A 15,595-nucleotide genomic window follows, 5' to 3' on the forward strand; every position below is an offset into this window, starting at 1 on the left:
TGCCCCCTCATGGCAGGTCCCCGTCGGAGAAGATTCTACGACACTGAGCGGCGTTACTCCTTTAGCTCAAGTGACGGAGGTTCAGACTTTGAGAGCTGAAGGCCCCGGGTTCAAATGCTGCTGACGGCCCAGGCTGTGGAGAGGCTTTAAAAAGGCAGATAACTCAGTGCTCGGTCACATGTCTGATCTCGTGCTGGGAGAGAGAGATGACGACTCCAGGGGAATGGGAGATCTCTGGCTGGCGGAGAAGGAATTTAAAAAAGGGAGAGAGAAGTGGGTGAAAGAAACGTTTATGAGAAAGATTCTCGAAAGGATAGCAGCCATTAATCAGTTCTCTCTTAAGGGCTTTGTAGGGGGGCAGATATTTGTGCAGGTTTTCCAATCCCTCAGCAGAATCTGGAAGAAACTGTACACAGAATTTAACATTCCTTACAGCTGGCAAGCAGCCTTAGTGGTCCTGGGGAATGGGGAGGAAACAGCAAGGCTATGCACTGTGAGAAAGGGCATCATCTCGTCTGAGCAAGTCACACTGGTTGGAATGGGGCAAATGGGTTCTCCCTGGAGGCTGAGGTGACAGGACCTGAGGAGTGGGTTTTGGGGTGCAGGAGTAAGAAGGGGCGAGATGCGCTCTGTTGCAGCTCAGCTTCTGGCTGGGATCCTGGCTTGCTACATTTTATCATCAGATCAAAAGGAGAAAAACCAGGGTAACCCATGTGCTTCCCCTCTCACGTGTGTACACGTGTACTCAATACTTGTGCGTTAGCTCTCCCTCCTGCTTGGAACTGCACTATTTGAGAGAAGAGCTAGCCCTTGTTATCCTATAGCTGCATTATCCTGTGAGCACCTATCTCTGGGGTAGAACTTGGCAGTTCTTCAACATTACAGAAGAGTTTTGGACAGAAAGGGAAGAATACCACCCGAAATAAAACTACGGGAGGGAATTTACAGAAGCAGAAAGGTATAGTCTAGGGTTATGAATATGCCCAAAACATCAGGGCTAACAGTGACCAGAAGTGGTCAGAACCTTGGTCTAACATCCTCTCTGCCAGTTCAGCACCACAAATGCCATGCTGGGGTATTGGATTGTCAACAGCCCAAAGGAAAGTGTGTCACTTGCTGAATGACCAGGGCCGCTTTAGTTTTCCCTAGGAGCCTCTCATCCCAATATTGACCAGAGTGGACTCTCCTGAGCATGGGGGATATGACAAAATCACAGGCCAAGGCAGCATGGCTGGATCCGTTGAAAGATTTAGCAAATATTTTGGCAATAGGACATAGACAAGGCAGTTCAGTGGCCTAAGCCCTCAGTATATTTAGATTGGAAGTGCTTCAGGGCAGAGGCTGTCTCTCACTGTGTGTTTATATTGAGCCTAGAACAATGAGGCTCCGATCTCTACATGTTACTGTAATACAAATACATTAATACTTTTACAAACAATATTCAAATAAAGCTTCCTGGACCATGTTTCTGGGTTGAGTCAGTGTGCAAGTTATTTTCCCCTCCCCTTCTTAATCGTTTCTGATCAAGCTCACATTTAAAACACGAATAGGAATCTATTTCATGCTATATATTTTTTTGAGCATCTAAAGAATTTCCACATTTAGTCTGAATCAAGTACACAACTGAGACGGCAGATCAAATCTGGGTAGGAAACACGTAATGATTCCAACTGGAATTTGGCCAGGACAAAAGCACTAATTGATACTTAGCACTTATCATTTTAATCGGCGAGTACATTATAAATATTAACTAACTAATCACTAGGGCCAACTCCATGATCTTGCAAAAAAGTGCTGTGGGATCATAGAATCATAGAATATCAGGGTTGGAAGGGACCCCAGAAGGTCATCTAGTCCAACCCCCTGCTCAAAGCAGGACCAATTCCCAGTTAAATCATCCCAGCCAGGGCTTTGTCAAGCCTGACCTTAAAAACCTCTAAGGAAGGAGATTCTACCACCTCCCTAGGTAACGCATTCCAGTGTTTCACCACCCTCTTAGTGAAAAAGTTTTTCCTAATATCCAATCTAAACCTCCCCCACTGCAACTTGAGACCATTACTCCTCGTTCTGTCATCTGCTACCATTGAGAACAGTCTAGAGCCATCCTCTTTGGAACCCCCTTTCAGGTAGTTGAAAGCAGCTATCAAATCCCCCCTCATTCTTCTCTTCTGCAGGCTAAACAATCCCAGCTCCCTCAGCCTCTCCTCATAACTCATGTGTTCCAGTCCCCTAATCATTTTTGTTGCCCTTCGCTGGACTCTCTCCAATTTATCCACATCCTTCTTGAAGTGTGGGGCTCAAAACTGGACACAGTACTCCAGATGAGGCCTCACCAATGTCGAATAGAGGGGAACGATCACGTCCCTCGATCTGCTCGCTATGCCCCTACTTATACATCCCAAAATGCCATTGGCCTTCTTGGCAACAAGGGCACACTGCTGACTCATATCCAGCTTCTCGTCCACTGTCACCCCTAGGTCCTTTTCCGCAGAACTGCTGCCTAGCCATTCGGTCCCTAGTCTGTAGCTGTGCATTGGGTTCTTCCGTCCTAAGTGCAGGACCCTGCACTTATCCTTATTGAACCTCATCAGATTCCTTTTGGCCCAATCTTCCAATTGGTCTAGGTCCTTCTGTATCCTATCCCTCCCCTCCAGCGTATCTACCACTCCTCCCAGTTTAGTATCATCCGCAAATTTGCTGAGAGTGCAATCCACACCATCCTCCAGATCATTTATGAAGATATTGAATAAAACCGGCCCCAGGACCGACCCTTGGGGCACTCCACTTGATAACGGCTGCCAACTAGACATGGAGCCATTGATCACTACCCGTTGAGCCCGACAATCTAGCCAGCTTTCTACCCACCTTATAGTGCATTCATCCAGCCCATACTTCCTTAACTTGCTGACAAGAATACTATGGGAGACCGTGTCAAAAGCTTTGCTAAAGTCAAGAAACAATACATCCACTGCTTTCCCTTCATCCACAGAACCAGTAATCTCATCGTAAAAGGTGATTAGATTAGTCAGGCATGACCTTCCCTTGGTGAATCCATGCTGGCTGTTCCTGATCACTTTCCTCTCATGCAAGTGCTTCAGGATTGATTCTTTGAGGACCTGCTCCATGATTTTTCCAGGGACTGAGGTGAGGCTGACTGGCCTGTAGTTCCCAGGATCTTCCTTCTTCCCTTTTTTAAAGATTGGCACTACATTAGCCTTTTTCCAGTCATCCGGGACTTCCCCGGTTCGCCACGAGTTTTCAAAGATAATGGCCAGTGGCTCTGCAATCACAGCCGCCAATTCCTTCAGCACTCTCGGATGCAACTCGTCCGGCCCCATGGACTTGTGCATGTCCAGCTTTTCTAAATAGTCCCTAACCGCCTCTATCTCCACAGAGGGCTGGCCATCTCTTCCGCATTTTGTGATGCCCAGCGCAGCAGTCTGGGAGCTGACCTTGTTAGTGAAAACAGAGGCAAAAAAAGCATTGAGTACATTAGCTTTTTCCACATCCTCTGTCACTAGGTTGCCTCCCTCATTCAGTAAGGGGCCCACACATTCCTTGGCTTTCTTCTTGTTGCCAACATACCTGAAGAAACCCTTCTTGTTACTCTTGACATCTCTGGCTAGCTGCAGCTCCAGGTGCGATTTGGCCCTCCTGATAACATTCCTACATGCCCGAGCAATATTTTTATACTCTTCCCTGGTCATATGTCCAACCTTCCACTTCTTGTAAGCTTCTTTTTTATGTTTAAGATCCGCTAGGCTTTCACCATTAAGCCAAGCTGGTCGCCTGCCATATTTACTATTCTTTCGACTCATCGGGATGGTTTGTCCCTGTAACCTCAACAGGGATTCCTTGAAATACAGCCAGCTCTCCTGGACTCCTTTCCCCTTCAAGTTAGTCCCCCAGGGGATCCTGGCCATCCGTTCCCTGAGGGAGTCGAAGTCTGCTTTCCTGAAGTCCAGGGTCCGTATCCTGCTGCTTACCTTTGTTCCCTGCGTCAGGATCCTGAACTCAACCAACTCATGGTCACTGCCTCCCAGATTCCCATCCACTTTTGCTTCCCCCACTAATTCTACCCGGTTTGTGAGCAGCAGGTCAAGAAAAGCGCCCCCCCTAGTTGGCTCCTCTAGCACTTGCGCCAGGAAATTGTCCCCTACGCTTTCCAAAAACTTCCTGGATTGTCTATGCACCGCTGTATTGCTCTCCCAGCAGATATCAGGAAAATTAAAGTCACCCATGAGAATCAGGGCATGCGATCTAGTAGCTTCCGTGAGCTGCCGGAAGAAAGCCTCATCCACCTCATCCCCCTGGTCCGGTGGTCTATAGCAGACTCCCACCACTACATCACTCTTGTTGCACACACTTCTAAACTTAATCCAGAGACACTCAGGTTTAACGATCAGGCAGGATCAGGGCCTTGGGTTTAACATCTTCTCCAAAAAGTGCCCCTCAGCCAAAGCCCTAGCATGACATTGAACAACAAAGAAGAATGTCATCTTTCAAGTTCCCAACATCATTTCCGTAGGCTAGCGCATGGGTCTAGAACCTGAAGGGGACTATGAACGAAAAAGTGAGACCCATTTGCCTAAATTCATTGTTCAAGCTGAGTGATGTGCAAAGAGTAAACAAGTGAGTTTTAAAAAATGTTCACTTAATAATCTAAGGCCTGGATCATGCAGACTCTTATGGCCACACACAGCTTTACTCAGTTGAATAGTTTTATTGGAGTCAATGGGATTACGCACCTGAATCAAGTTACTCAGGTGTGTGTAGATGTCTGCAGGGAAAGGCCCTAAGATATTAGCAACATGTAAGCAACAACAAAAAAAAGTTACTATACATTTACCACCTGATAGTCTCCCTTTTAAAAACATCTTCCCTCCATTTACCAAAACTATGCAAAGACCTACAAATTGAGAGACTCCAGGTGCAGACACATTTGTAACAATTTATTGAATGAGGCAATAATAGACAGAATGGGAAAACAACAGGTATTCCATGCTCTGCTACTTGACTGTTTGGTTTTCTTTCCTTTTTCTGGGGAGAATGTCTTAGACTGTAAGAACGTTATTTCATCGCCAAAGAAACACTGACTTTAAAGCCACTGGACATCTTCACAACGACAATAAAAAATAATAATAGTTAAAAAAAATAAATCGGAAAAGCAGGGCTGTTTCTACGGAAATGTTTCCCTCCCCTCCTTAAAGTACAGAAAAACATATACAAAGAACATTTGATATTTTCATATAAAACAAGTAAATACAAGAATCTGAAAACTTTCTCGAAGGTGGAGCAAGACGTGGAGAATTTTGTTAAATGGCCACTTAAAATAAAAAAAATTAAATACCATGCACAATTGCACACACCGAAGGCGGGTGTGGCTAAAAGGAGGGAGGAGCTTGCCTGGGGGAGGGGCAGTGTTTGTTGGTTTTGGGAAGCAAAGGTTTGGCCCATTGGAAAGTCAAAGTAAAATCAGCCACTGAAAACACACCAGGCGTTTTTCTGTCTAGAGGTTTTCACATGAAGTAGATTAAAAAACTAGCAGCAGCAAAGCCGTGCTGGAGATGCACATACAGCAGAAACAGGTGCATGACCTGGGGAACGCGAACTGGGTCAGGGGGCTATGGGAGGAGTCGGTTTGACCCTCATATTTATTGAACAAGGAAATACTGTGGGGATTGGATATTCCAGGATGGGTAGAGGCTGTGATAGGGGACGTCTGTTTCATACAGTCCTATCACAGCTCTGATAATACCAGTGACAGACATAGCTCAGGTGAACTCAATGTACCTCTCAGCAACGGGGCTGAATAAGATTCAGGTATAAAACGAGTCCTGGGGAGATGCAGGGGAAGGAAGAATTTGCCCTAGTCAGTAACTCCTCACTTTCTTAACAGCCTTCCCCTTCCTCAGCACCCCAGCCAAAGCCCCCCAAGAGAGTCGCCACTGCAGTCTAAATTTACAAACATGAAAGAATAAAGAGAAAGGTCTAAAATGTCAGCTCCATTTCCATAGCAGAGAAGATAAGGGCAGGTCTTGAGCGTGGATTACAGGAGAGCAAGGCAGGGGCATGGGTGGAACTCTCCATGGAAACTTCAACTTAAGAACTTCAACGGCAGAGTTTTCCTCTCTTACGGGGACTGCGGGGTAATCAATTGCTGTCCTCTGAGGAGCTTTATCCCTTCAAAAAGCTACTGCTGCCCCTACACAATCATGCCTGCGCCTTCCCCGAGGAGAGACTTTTTCCAAACGCGCTCTCTCGCTCTCTTTTGAAACCTAATTCTCAAAGCGACGGGGCAGAGGGGCTGACCCCGGGAGCCACCACAGAACTCGCTGCCGGTTTAGCGGGCAGCAGCGCTGTTGGAACGGTCTCCAGTCAAGGGCACAGCCGCTTCCTACAGGGGGTGGCAATCTTCCCATCTTGCCCTGATTCTAAGGAGAGAGATTTCATGCGGGGGTTTGGGGGTGTGTGTGTGTTTTGATTTAAATCTCCTCAGAATGAAAGTCCATTACCAATTGGCTTTCCACTCCCGCAAGATCAGCGCGGCACTATAAAAATGCACTTAACACATCCTCTGCTATTTTGTTTTTCCTTTTAAAAAAAGGTTAACGAAACCTTTGCTTCCAAAGCGGAGAGACTCAATACCACCTGATTGCATCTCTGAAGAGGCGTAAAAAAATTATTCACGTAAGAGACGAGGAAAAACATCATCATGATCCTGCCGGGGCAGCGGCATCACTGTTCCAAGGTCACAACCTCCACTGCCTGACCATCCATGGTGACGGCACTGTCTGCTATCCTCGTAGTAACGGGAGCCATGGCGACCTGAACGGGACCATTCCCCTGGGCAAGGCTGGTTACCACCGTCTGGTACATGCTGACGGGGATCTGGACGAGCCCTGCGGAGACAAAAGTAGGCGATGGGATTTGCAGATAGTTCAGTCATTTCAACTGGACAAATCAAAGGACTCAAGCATGTTTTGATACATCTTTTATCATGCGTGTGTTGCTATTATTTACATAGCTCCAAATCAGAATCATACAGTTTAAGGCCAGAAGGGACCAGATCATTTAGTGAGATCTCTTGGCTATCACAGGCCACCAGCACCACTCAGCACCCAGACACTAACCCCAAAATTAGATCAAAGTATTACAGCCCACAGGAGACTGTGTGCCACAGGCAGAGAACAGGAAGGACCGAGGTGCACCAGTGCCCACGGCCCCTGCAATGGCAGAAATACCCTGATGATCCTGGCATGTGACCCACACTCCAAGCCACAGAAGAAGGTAAAACTCACACCTGGTCACTGCCAATCTGACCTGGGGGGAAATTCCTTCCTGACCCCCACATATGGTGATCAGTGAGACCCTGGGTACATGAGCAAGAACCAGGTGGCTAAGAATGTGAGAGAGAGACTGCTTGGTGCCGTCTCAGAGCATTGACCCTCCCTGTGCAGTGTCCCATCTCCAGCCATGCACACCCCTGGTGCTTCAGAGGAAGGAGACAAAAAGACAAAACAAAAAAACCCACCCAACCACAGAATACATGCGGGGAGGAGAGGAAAGATATCCCTTCCTCACCCGCACAGGTGACCAGATGAGCTCTAGGAACATAAAAGACATGCACTGAAAGGGACCTCACGGGCTGCTGAGCCCTGCCCCCAACCATCATAAGCTATCCTGTCATTCAATCCCACTCATAAATTTGTCCAGCTCTCTCTCAAAACGAATTGTTTCTCCCACAATTGCTATTGGGAGGTTGTTCTAAAACCTCATTCCTCTGCTGATTAGAAACCTTCTTCTAATTTCTGGCCTGAGTCTGTTCATGGCCAATTTATGCCCATTTGTTTTGGTGCCAACCACTGTCCTTTAGCTTAACTAGTGGTTCACCATCCCTGGTGTTTAACCCCTAACAAATTTGGAGCAAGTATTCAGATCCGCTCTCAGCCCTCATTTTGCTAGGCTAAATAAGCCATGCTCTTCCAGTTTCTTCTCTTAAGATAGGCCCTTCCTTCTCCTGATCATGTTAGTAGCTCTTCTCTGTGCCGGTTCCAGTTTGAATTCATCTTTCTTGAATATGGGGTACAGAACTGTACACATATTCCAGAGGAGGTATTCCAATGGATACATGGTGGCATACACGGGGAGAAGGTGTGGCCATGAAACAAAGGCTCTAAGGGCCCACAGTGCTACACTGCAAGAAAGGTGAGTGATTGGAGTTGGAATGCGTTGAAGAACAGGCTGGTTTCAAGGCGCACGGGAGCTCTGGGTATACTGACTGGGAGGCTGGTTCACATATCAGTATGCAAAGGCATAAAAGCAAGAGTAAGTGATGGGGACCTAGGAACTGGTCAGGATCAGGGACTGGCCAGAGCAAGAGTGGAAGGGACATATTAGAGAAGGGAAAGTGGAAGTGGGGGCCCTGGAGGGGAAGAGGGGAAGGCTAGTATAGGATTCAGGAAGGGATGGGGAGACCCGTTTAGAGCAGCTGGAAAGTGACTTTGGCAGTAACCAAACACCTTGTCATTGTTAAACCCAAACCAATTTTAAACAGTGCAATTTATTTCCCAGTTGAGGCTGTGTGTTAACTGTCTGCATTTCGCTCAGCTGAGAAAATGAGACCGGGCTGGTCAGTTTCTCCCCTGAGCCTCTCACTTTAGTACAAGGATTCCAGACTGCTTGTAAATTCTCCAGCCCCACCCAGCCACGAGAGCAAAGCTGTTTTCATTCAGATGTTAAGGAATATGTTCATGGGGAAAAAAAAAAAATCTGTTATCTGTGTTGTGTCCCAAGCTGCCTCATGGATCAGACTGGACAAGGTTCCTAGTACTGAATTTGGACTTAACGTGAGCGAAGGCGAGAAGAGAGAGGAACAGTCTGGATTAAAGCTGGACAAGGTCACAGAAATCAGCCAGTAACTCAGTTTGTGGACACATCTTTGGGCCCGTGCAGCATGAATTCAGCTCTCTTATCCATATGCATTATGATACAGTCTTCAATTACATAATCATGTACTATTTTTTCCACGGGACTCCTGCTTCCGTCAGTGAATGGATAGTTATTCAACATCCCTTTTATCTTCCACATTCAGTGTGTTGCCTGAGGTTTTGTTTAAGGCACGCCATTCAAACCCTGCTCTGAATACAAAATTATTCATCTTCTCATGGCGTTTCTACGGCACTTTCACCATGATGGCTGAGTGCTTCTCACACATTAATGAGGTACGTGTGGTAAGGTGGTGGTATCCCCATTTCACAGATGTGAAACTGAATGATTAAGGCCAAAATTATCAAAGGTCGCCCCTATTTTGGGTCTCTGACTTTAGACGTCTCGGGCCTGATTTTTCAGAATAATTAGCAATTTTATATTTCTATCTTAAAAGCACAGCTCGCTTCAATCAACTTCAATAGCAGGTGTGCGTACACAGCATCCCTCTAAATCTGGCTCCCAAGGTCTCACATCGGGCACTCAGAAAACGAGGCACATGCAATTAGTGGCTGCTTTATGACAAGTTCTGTTTAAGTGATTTGCCCAGGAACTGTGCAGCAGAGGCCCAGAGAGAGTCCAGTTCTCTAGGGGCAACCATCAACTGCCTTCACCATGAGATCATCCTCTCTCTTCCTGCAGTCCCCTGCTTCATTCACTACACACCTTCCAACTTCCACAAAGAGAAAGGCAGGAGTCTTACAGACAACAGCCTGATTCACTATACAATCATCATTCGTTCCCAGAGCACCAGTCAGCCTGCCCCTTTATCCCTAGAACTGCCACCAGCCTCTCTGAAATAAACCTAATTTCTTCCTATCAGCTTTTCTTCTTTTAGCTATCGACTCCTGCTCTCATAATCATTTACACTGCTACGGTTTAAGGTCCAATTATGTGTCTGTAAAGCTTCACGCTCACTTCTGGTGCTATCGGAATAATCCTGTGATGTGGTATGACAAATTCAGGTTAGTTTACTGCTTGGACAATAAGAAAATGTATTAAGGCCCCAGAGGTTTCTGTACAGTTTGGGCAATTAAGTGATGTACAATAATTGCAACAAAGGTGCAGCCTCTTGCCTTCCAGTAACACTGTGGTACATGCACTTGGATGCAGGGAAAGCTGTAGCAATTTTGGCTAGACTACGGAATCCTAGAAATTAGCAAAGGAAATGACTTATTAGATCATCTAGTCGATGCCCCTGGCTAGTGCAGAATTGTCCCTTACCCAGACCAAGTTCAAATCATTCTGGATAGCTGGATCTTTGATCCAGGTTTTCCAGACAGAGGAGTCTACTGTCAAACCACTATCCTGTTTGGGCAATTTGACTCAGATTTCACTAGCCGAGGTCAGGACCCCTATCCCCAGAGGACACTATTTAATGACAGGAGGCAGCAGAATGTGTTTCCGTGTCCTTGGGTCACTTTTTGTGCAGACAGAAAAGCTTGTGTCTTAATCATGCTGGCCAGGAGGGTGCCCCAGAGTTTGAGAGGGCACAGAGTTCAGTAATACTTTGCACTGTGCTAGCCCCTTTCATCTGCAGATCTCAACACATACTGCAAACAATTAAGACTCACAAACCCCCTAGGAAGTAGGTATTCATCTGCCCACTTTACAGATAGTACCAAGATCCAGAGGGGTTAAGTACCTGCCCCAAGGTCACACAGCAAGTCACTGGCAGGATCTGGAATAGAGAGAAGAGACCTGCTTCCCAGGGCCCTACTGTAACCAACAGCACCACCCCCCGTAAAAAAAAAAAGAAAAAAAAGTTTTAGATGGACTAGTCAAGAAAACCTTGCAGACTTCAGTTTGTAGAGGAGGCAGGCAGCAACCCGGAAGCTTGGCCTTAGGCCAGCATGGAACCCGAGCACCTACCAGACACACAAGAAGCTGGCAGATCTCCACTCCAGGCAGCTAGACTTACTGGTCCTAAAAGTTCTCATTGTGCCACACTGGCCGAATGGGTCTCCTGGCCTACTTAGGAGTGACATTCCAAAGACTCCGCACAATGCAAGGGACTGACTCTCTCTTATTGGCCAGGGAACACGCAAGGTTACAAAGCTTGACCCCCCTGCGATGTACAAAGGGGAGCATCGGCGCACACTAGGATCCAGCCGTTGCCGGCCAGAGAAAGGGTCTTTACTGAGAGGTGGAGACTGAATGGGCTCAGTCTCTCTGGGAAGGATGGATTCCTGGTATCAGAGGTGTAGTCAAGCCCAGCCCCGCCTCCGACACAGCAATACCTTAGAGCAGGGAATTATCCATGAGAGAGAGGCGCCCTTCTATGTGGGATTAAACTAAATCGCCACAGCCTCTGAGGTAGAAGCCTTTTTGACAGTAGTGGCAGTAAACCAAGGAAGGAGACAGGCGATGGCTGTAAAGTCTGCTGTGCATTAAAGCAGAGATGATCACCCTTGGGAGAGATACGATTAAATGGCAGATACACCGTAATCAGGTCTAGGATTGTCCCTGCACTGCATCTGCTAAAACCTGGACCCTGATTAGCCCTAATCTAGCTGGCACATGTTAATCTAAAGCATGGGTTTGGGATCCTTTCAATTGTATTAAATAGGCAATCCCTTACACAAAACTTTTGGGGCTATGCAAATACAAGTATCTGCAAAGAGGGAACAATTCCTTGAAGGAGATATGGCTATTACTGAGAGAGACAGCAGGCAGAAATCATCATACTGCTTCTTGCCAACAGATGAGCGGGATACGGCAGAGTTCCATGGCGCAATGCCACACTTCAGCTGCGCACACAGTTCAGATCTGCTCCTGCCAGGTGAAGGCCCATAAACAAACATTATTAATAATGCAACCAACCCGCACAGACAACAGAAGGTTTTCAAAGCAACGGAGTGCAGAGATGGAGCAGGGACATACATTCACTCCTCTTTGTGAAGGGATTTTCTTCCTGAAACCATACCTCACCCACCACTACTCACTAACAACATGGCCTCCAGCCATTCTGCTTCCCTCCTTCAAATCCTCATTCAAGACCCACTTCTGTCATGTTACCTATGTTATTTGTGTTGGGATAGGGCCCGAAGGCCCCAGTCTTGATCAGGATCCCATCTTGCTGGGGACTAAACATAATGAGTGTGTTCCTGCCCCAACAAACTTAAGTCTAAATGACAAGCAGATGCAACACACGGGTAACAAACGAACAGGAAGAAGAGGAATGGTTATAAGATCCACGTACGCAGGCCAGCTGTGTGCACAGCTAGACGGCTTAGAGACAAACTTTTAAAAATAAATGATAAAATCTAAACCAATAAATCAAATCTGAATCAGCTGTCCCCGCAACTTGCCACTTGCGGCTACCTGTGCCTATCACTGTGAAAGTGGGTCTTGAAGGACAGGAGAGTGGCTTTATGGAATAGTTCAGAGGGGACTTTCTAAGGGGCAGGCTGGAAACAAGCCCAAAGGAGCCTGTGGGAAATGCAGAAAAAGGCCAGCGTCACTGGCAGGGGAATGGGGTTCTGCGACAGGACACTAGAGTAGATAAGCAGGAAGGAACAGAGCTGTGTAGGGCCCTACAAGTAGGAACAAGAGCCTTGAATCTGATGTAGTGAAGGAACAGGAGCTGGTTAGAGGGATACAAAGGAGGGCTAGATACGGACAATGCCAGGCCAGACAAATCATCTTAGTAACTCTATTTTGTATGGACTAAAGGAGAAGGAAGTTGCAATATTCAAAGATGATGCTCAGGCTACAGGCCTGAGTGACAGGGAGGATGGTTGTGTTCTCAGCCATTACCTCCAGCGGGAAGGTGCTGGGTGGGCTGGGTGATGAGGAAGTCACCTTTGGCTATGTTGAGTTTAAGTGAAATCAATGAAATCAGCCCATTGCTAATGGGGAGACTGAAGGCCATAGGGGAGCTGCTGTATTTATTTTTACACAAGTGGACTGCTTTACCCCTTTCTCTGTTGCTGGTCTCTGATTATGAGCTCTCTTGGGCAAGGATGGAGGCTTATTCCCCAGAGGTCTCAGTAGGGAATGTTCCATCGTGATCAGAGTAGAAGACAAGCTGGCACTAAAGACAGAACAGGGCCACACACCTGTAAAGAGCGATCAGCTGTTGTGACCTGCACAGGACGTGCCACGTTTGTCTTTCTCCCAGAGGACAGAAGCGACTTCGTCTGTACACAGTGAAAGCTGGCCTCCATATTTGAAGAGAGGGTTAAAAGGACTAGAGACCCAAGTATCAACCCTGCGCTGCATCAGAGAAAAGGAAGATGTTCTGGGCAGAAGTCAGCGTTTGGCACTGCAGGCACAGCATGCTGAAGTATCAGAGAGGGCAGTAGAGAACGGGGAAGAAAATTGGCAGCATGTGACCTCCCAAAGAAGAAAGAGGAGAACCCAGGTACCCCCGATGCAGATAGAGGTAAGAAACTATTTTCAGGCTCTCTACACAGGTACTACGGTGGAGAATGGTTTGGAAGAGTCATCTGAGGGAAGGGATCAGAAGGAGACTCCATCAACCGGAAGGTATTGGATGCATTGTCCTAGGGATGGGGGTTCCACGACCACCACTCCCAAGAGGAGGAGACGGCTGGTGGTGGTCGGGACTCCCTCCTAAGGAGGATGGAGTCATGCATCTGCCGTCCAGACTGGGAAACTCGAGAAGTGTGCTGCTTGCTTGGAGCTAGAATTCAGGATGTGATGGAGTGTCTGCCGAGACTGATCAAGCTCTCAGACCGCTACCCCTTCCTACTTCTCCACGTGGGCACCAATAATGCTACCAAGAACGATCAGCAGGTCACTTGAGCAGGTCACTGCAGACTACGTGGCTCTGGGAAGAAGGATAAAGGACTTTGAGGGGCAAGTCGTGTTCTCATCCATCCTTCCTGTTGAAGGAAAAGGCCCAGGTAGGGACCATCAAATAGGGAGGCAAATGCGTGGTTACACAGGTGCTGTCGGAGAGAGGGCTTTGGATTCTTTGATCATGGGATGCTGTTCCAGGAAGAAGGATTGCTAGGAAGAGATGGGATCCACGTAATGGAGAGAGGGAAGAGCATCTTCGCAGGCAGGCTTGCTAACCTAGTGAGGAGAGCTTTAAACTAGGTTCGCCCGTGGGTGGTCATATAAGCCCAGAGGTAAGTGGGATACCGGTAGGAAACACAAGGAGGAGTGTGCAACAGGAGACGCCTCCTGATTCATAGTGAGAAAGCAGGGCAATTGGCTAATTATCTTAGGTACCTGTACATGAATGCAAGAAGCCTGGGAAATAAGCAGGGAGAACTGGAAGTCCTGGCACACTCAAGGAACTCTGATGTGATTGGAATAACAGAGACTTGGTGGGGTAACTCACATGACTGGAGCTCTGTCATGGAGGGGTATAAACTGTTCAGGAAGGACAGGCGGGGGAGAAAAGGTGGGGGAGTTGCACTGTATGTAAGAGAGCTCTGTGATTGCTCAGAGCTCCAGTATGAAACCAGAGAAAAACCTGTTGAGAGTCTTTGCGTCGAGTTTAGAGGCGAGAGCAACAAAGGTGATGTCATGGTGGGCGTCAGCCATAGACCACCAGACCAGAAGGATTAGGTAGACAAGGGTTTCTTCAGACAACTAACGGCAGTTTCCAGATCACAGGCTCCGGTTCTCATGGGGGACTTCAGTCACCCTGACATCTGCTGGGAGAGCAATACAGTGGTACACAGACAATCCAGGAAGTTTTTGGAGAGTGCTGGGACAACTTCCTGGTGCAAGTGCTGGAGGAACCAACTAGGGGCCATGCTCCTCTTGACCTGCTGCTCACAAACAGGGAAGAATTGGTAGGGGAATAGCAGTGGGTGGCAACCTGGGCAGCAGTGACCATGAGATGGTCGAGTTCAGGATCCTGACAAAAGGAAGAAAGGAGAGCAGCAGAATATGGACCCTGGACTTCAGAAAAGCAGATTTTGACTCCCTCAGGGAACTGATGGGCAGGATCCCCTGGGAGGCTAAAATGAGGGGGAAAGGAGCCCAGAAGAGCTGGCTGTATTTTAAAGAAGCCTTATTAAGGACGCAGGAGCAACCCATCCCAATGTGCAGAAAGAATAGCAAGTATGGCAGGCGACCAGCTTGGCTTAACAGAGAAATCTTCAGTGAGCTTAAACACAAAAAGGAAGCTTACAAGAAGTGGAAACTTGGACAGATGACTAGGAAGGAGTATAAAAGTATTGCTTGAGCATGCAGGGGTGGAATCAGGAAGGCCAAAGCACAGCTGGAGTTGCAGCTAGCAAGGGATGTGAAGGGTAACAAGAAGGGTTTCTACAGGTAATGTGGAAAAAGCTGAAGTACTCAATGCTTTTTTTGCCTCAGTCTTCACAGACAAGGTCAGCTCCCAGACTGCTGCACTGGGAAGCACAGTATGGATAGAAGGTAAGCAGCTCTCAGTGGTGAAAGAACAGGTTAAGGACTATTTAGAAAAGCTGGACGTGCACAAGTCCATGCAGCCGGATCTAATGCATCCAAGGGTGCTGAGGGCGCTGGCTGATGTGATTGCAGAGCCATTGGCCATTATCTTTGAAAACTTGTTGTGATCAGGGGAGGTCTTGGACAATTGGCAAAAGGAAAATATAGTGCCTATCTTTAAAAAAGGGAAGAAAGAGAATCCGGGGAACAC

At 47.3% G+C, this 15,595-nt stretch overlaps 1 protein-coding gene across 7 annotated transcripts in view; it reads right to left on the minus strand.

Annotated features, from left to right (window-relative positions):
- Positions 1-4,931: 4,931 nt before the first annotated feature.
- NRF1 (nuclear respiratory factor 1) overlaps positions 4,932-15,595 on the minus strand; it is a 106,383-nt gene continuing 95,719 nt past the window's right edge. For 6 of the 7 annotated variants that reach the window (XM_073328932.1, XM_073328931.1, XM_073328927.1 and 3 more), the window contains one exon: positions 4,932-6,902. In XM_073328932.1, coding sequence (XP_073185033.1) covers positions 6,739-6,902 — 164 coding nt within the window. In that variant the 3' untranslated portion in view covers positions 4,932-6,738. The remainder of the gene's footprint in view (positions 6,903-15,595) is intronic. The other variant, XM_073328933.1, reaches the window with a different exon arrangement.

The sequence above is a fragment of the Lepidochelys kempii genome, chromosome 1 (genome assembly GCF_965140285.1).
Source record: "Lepidochelys kempii isolate rLepKem1 chromosome 1, rLepKem1.hap1, whole genome shotgun sequence".
Lineage (NCBI taxonomy): Eukaryota > Metazoa > Chordata > Testudines > Cheloniidae > Lepidochelys > Lepidochelys kempii.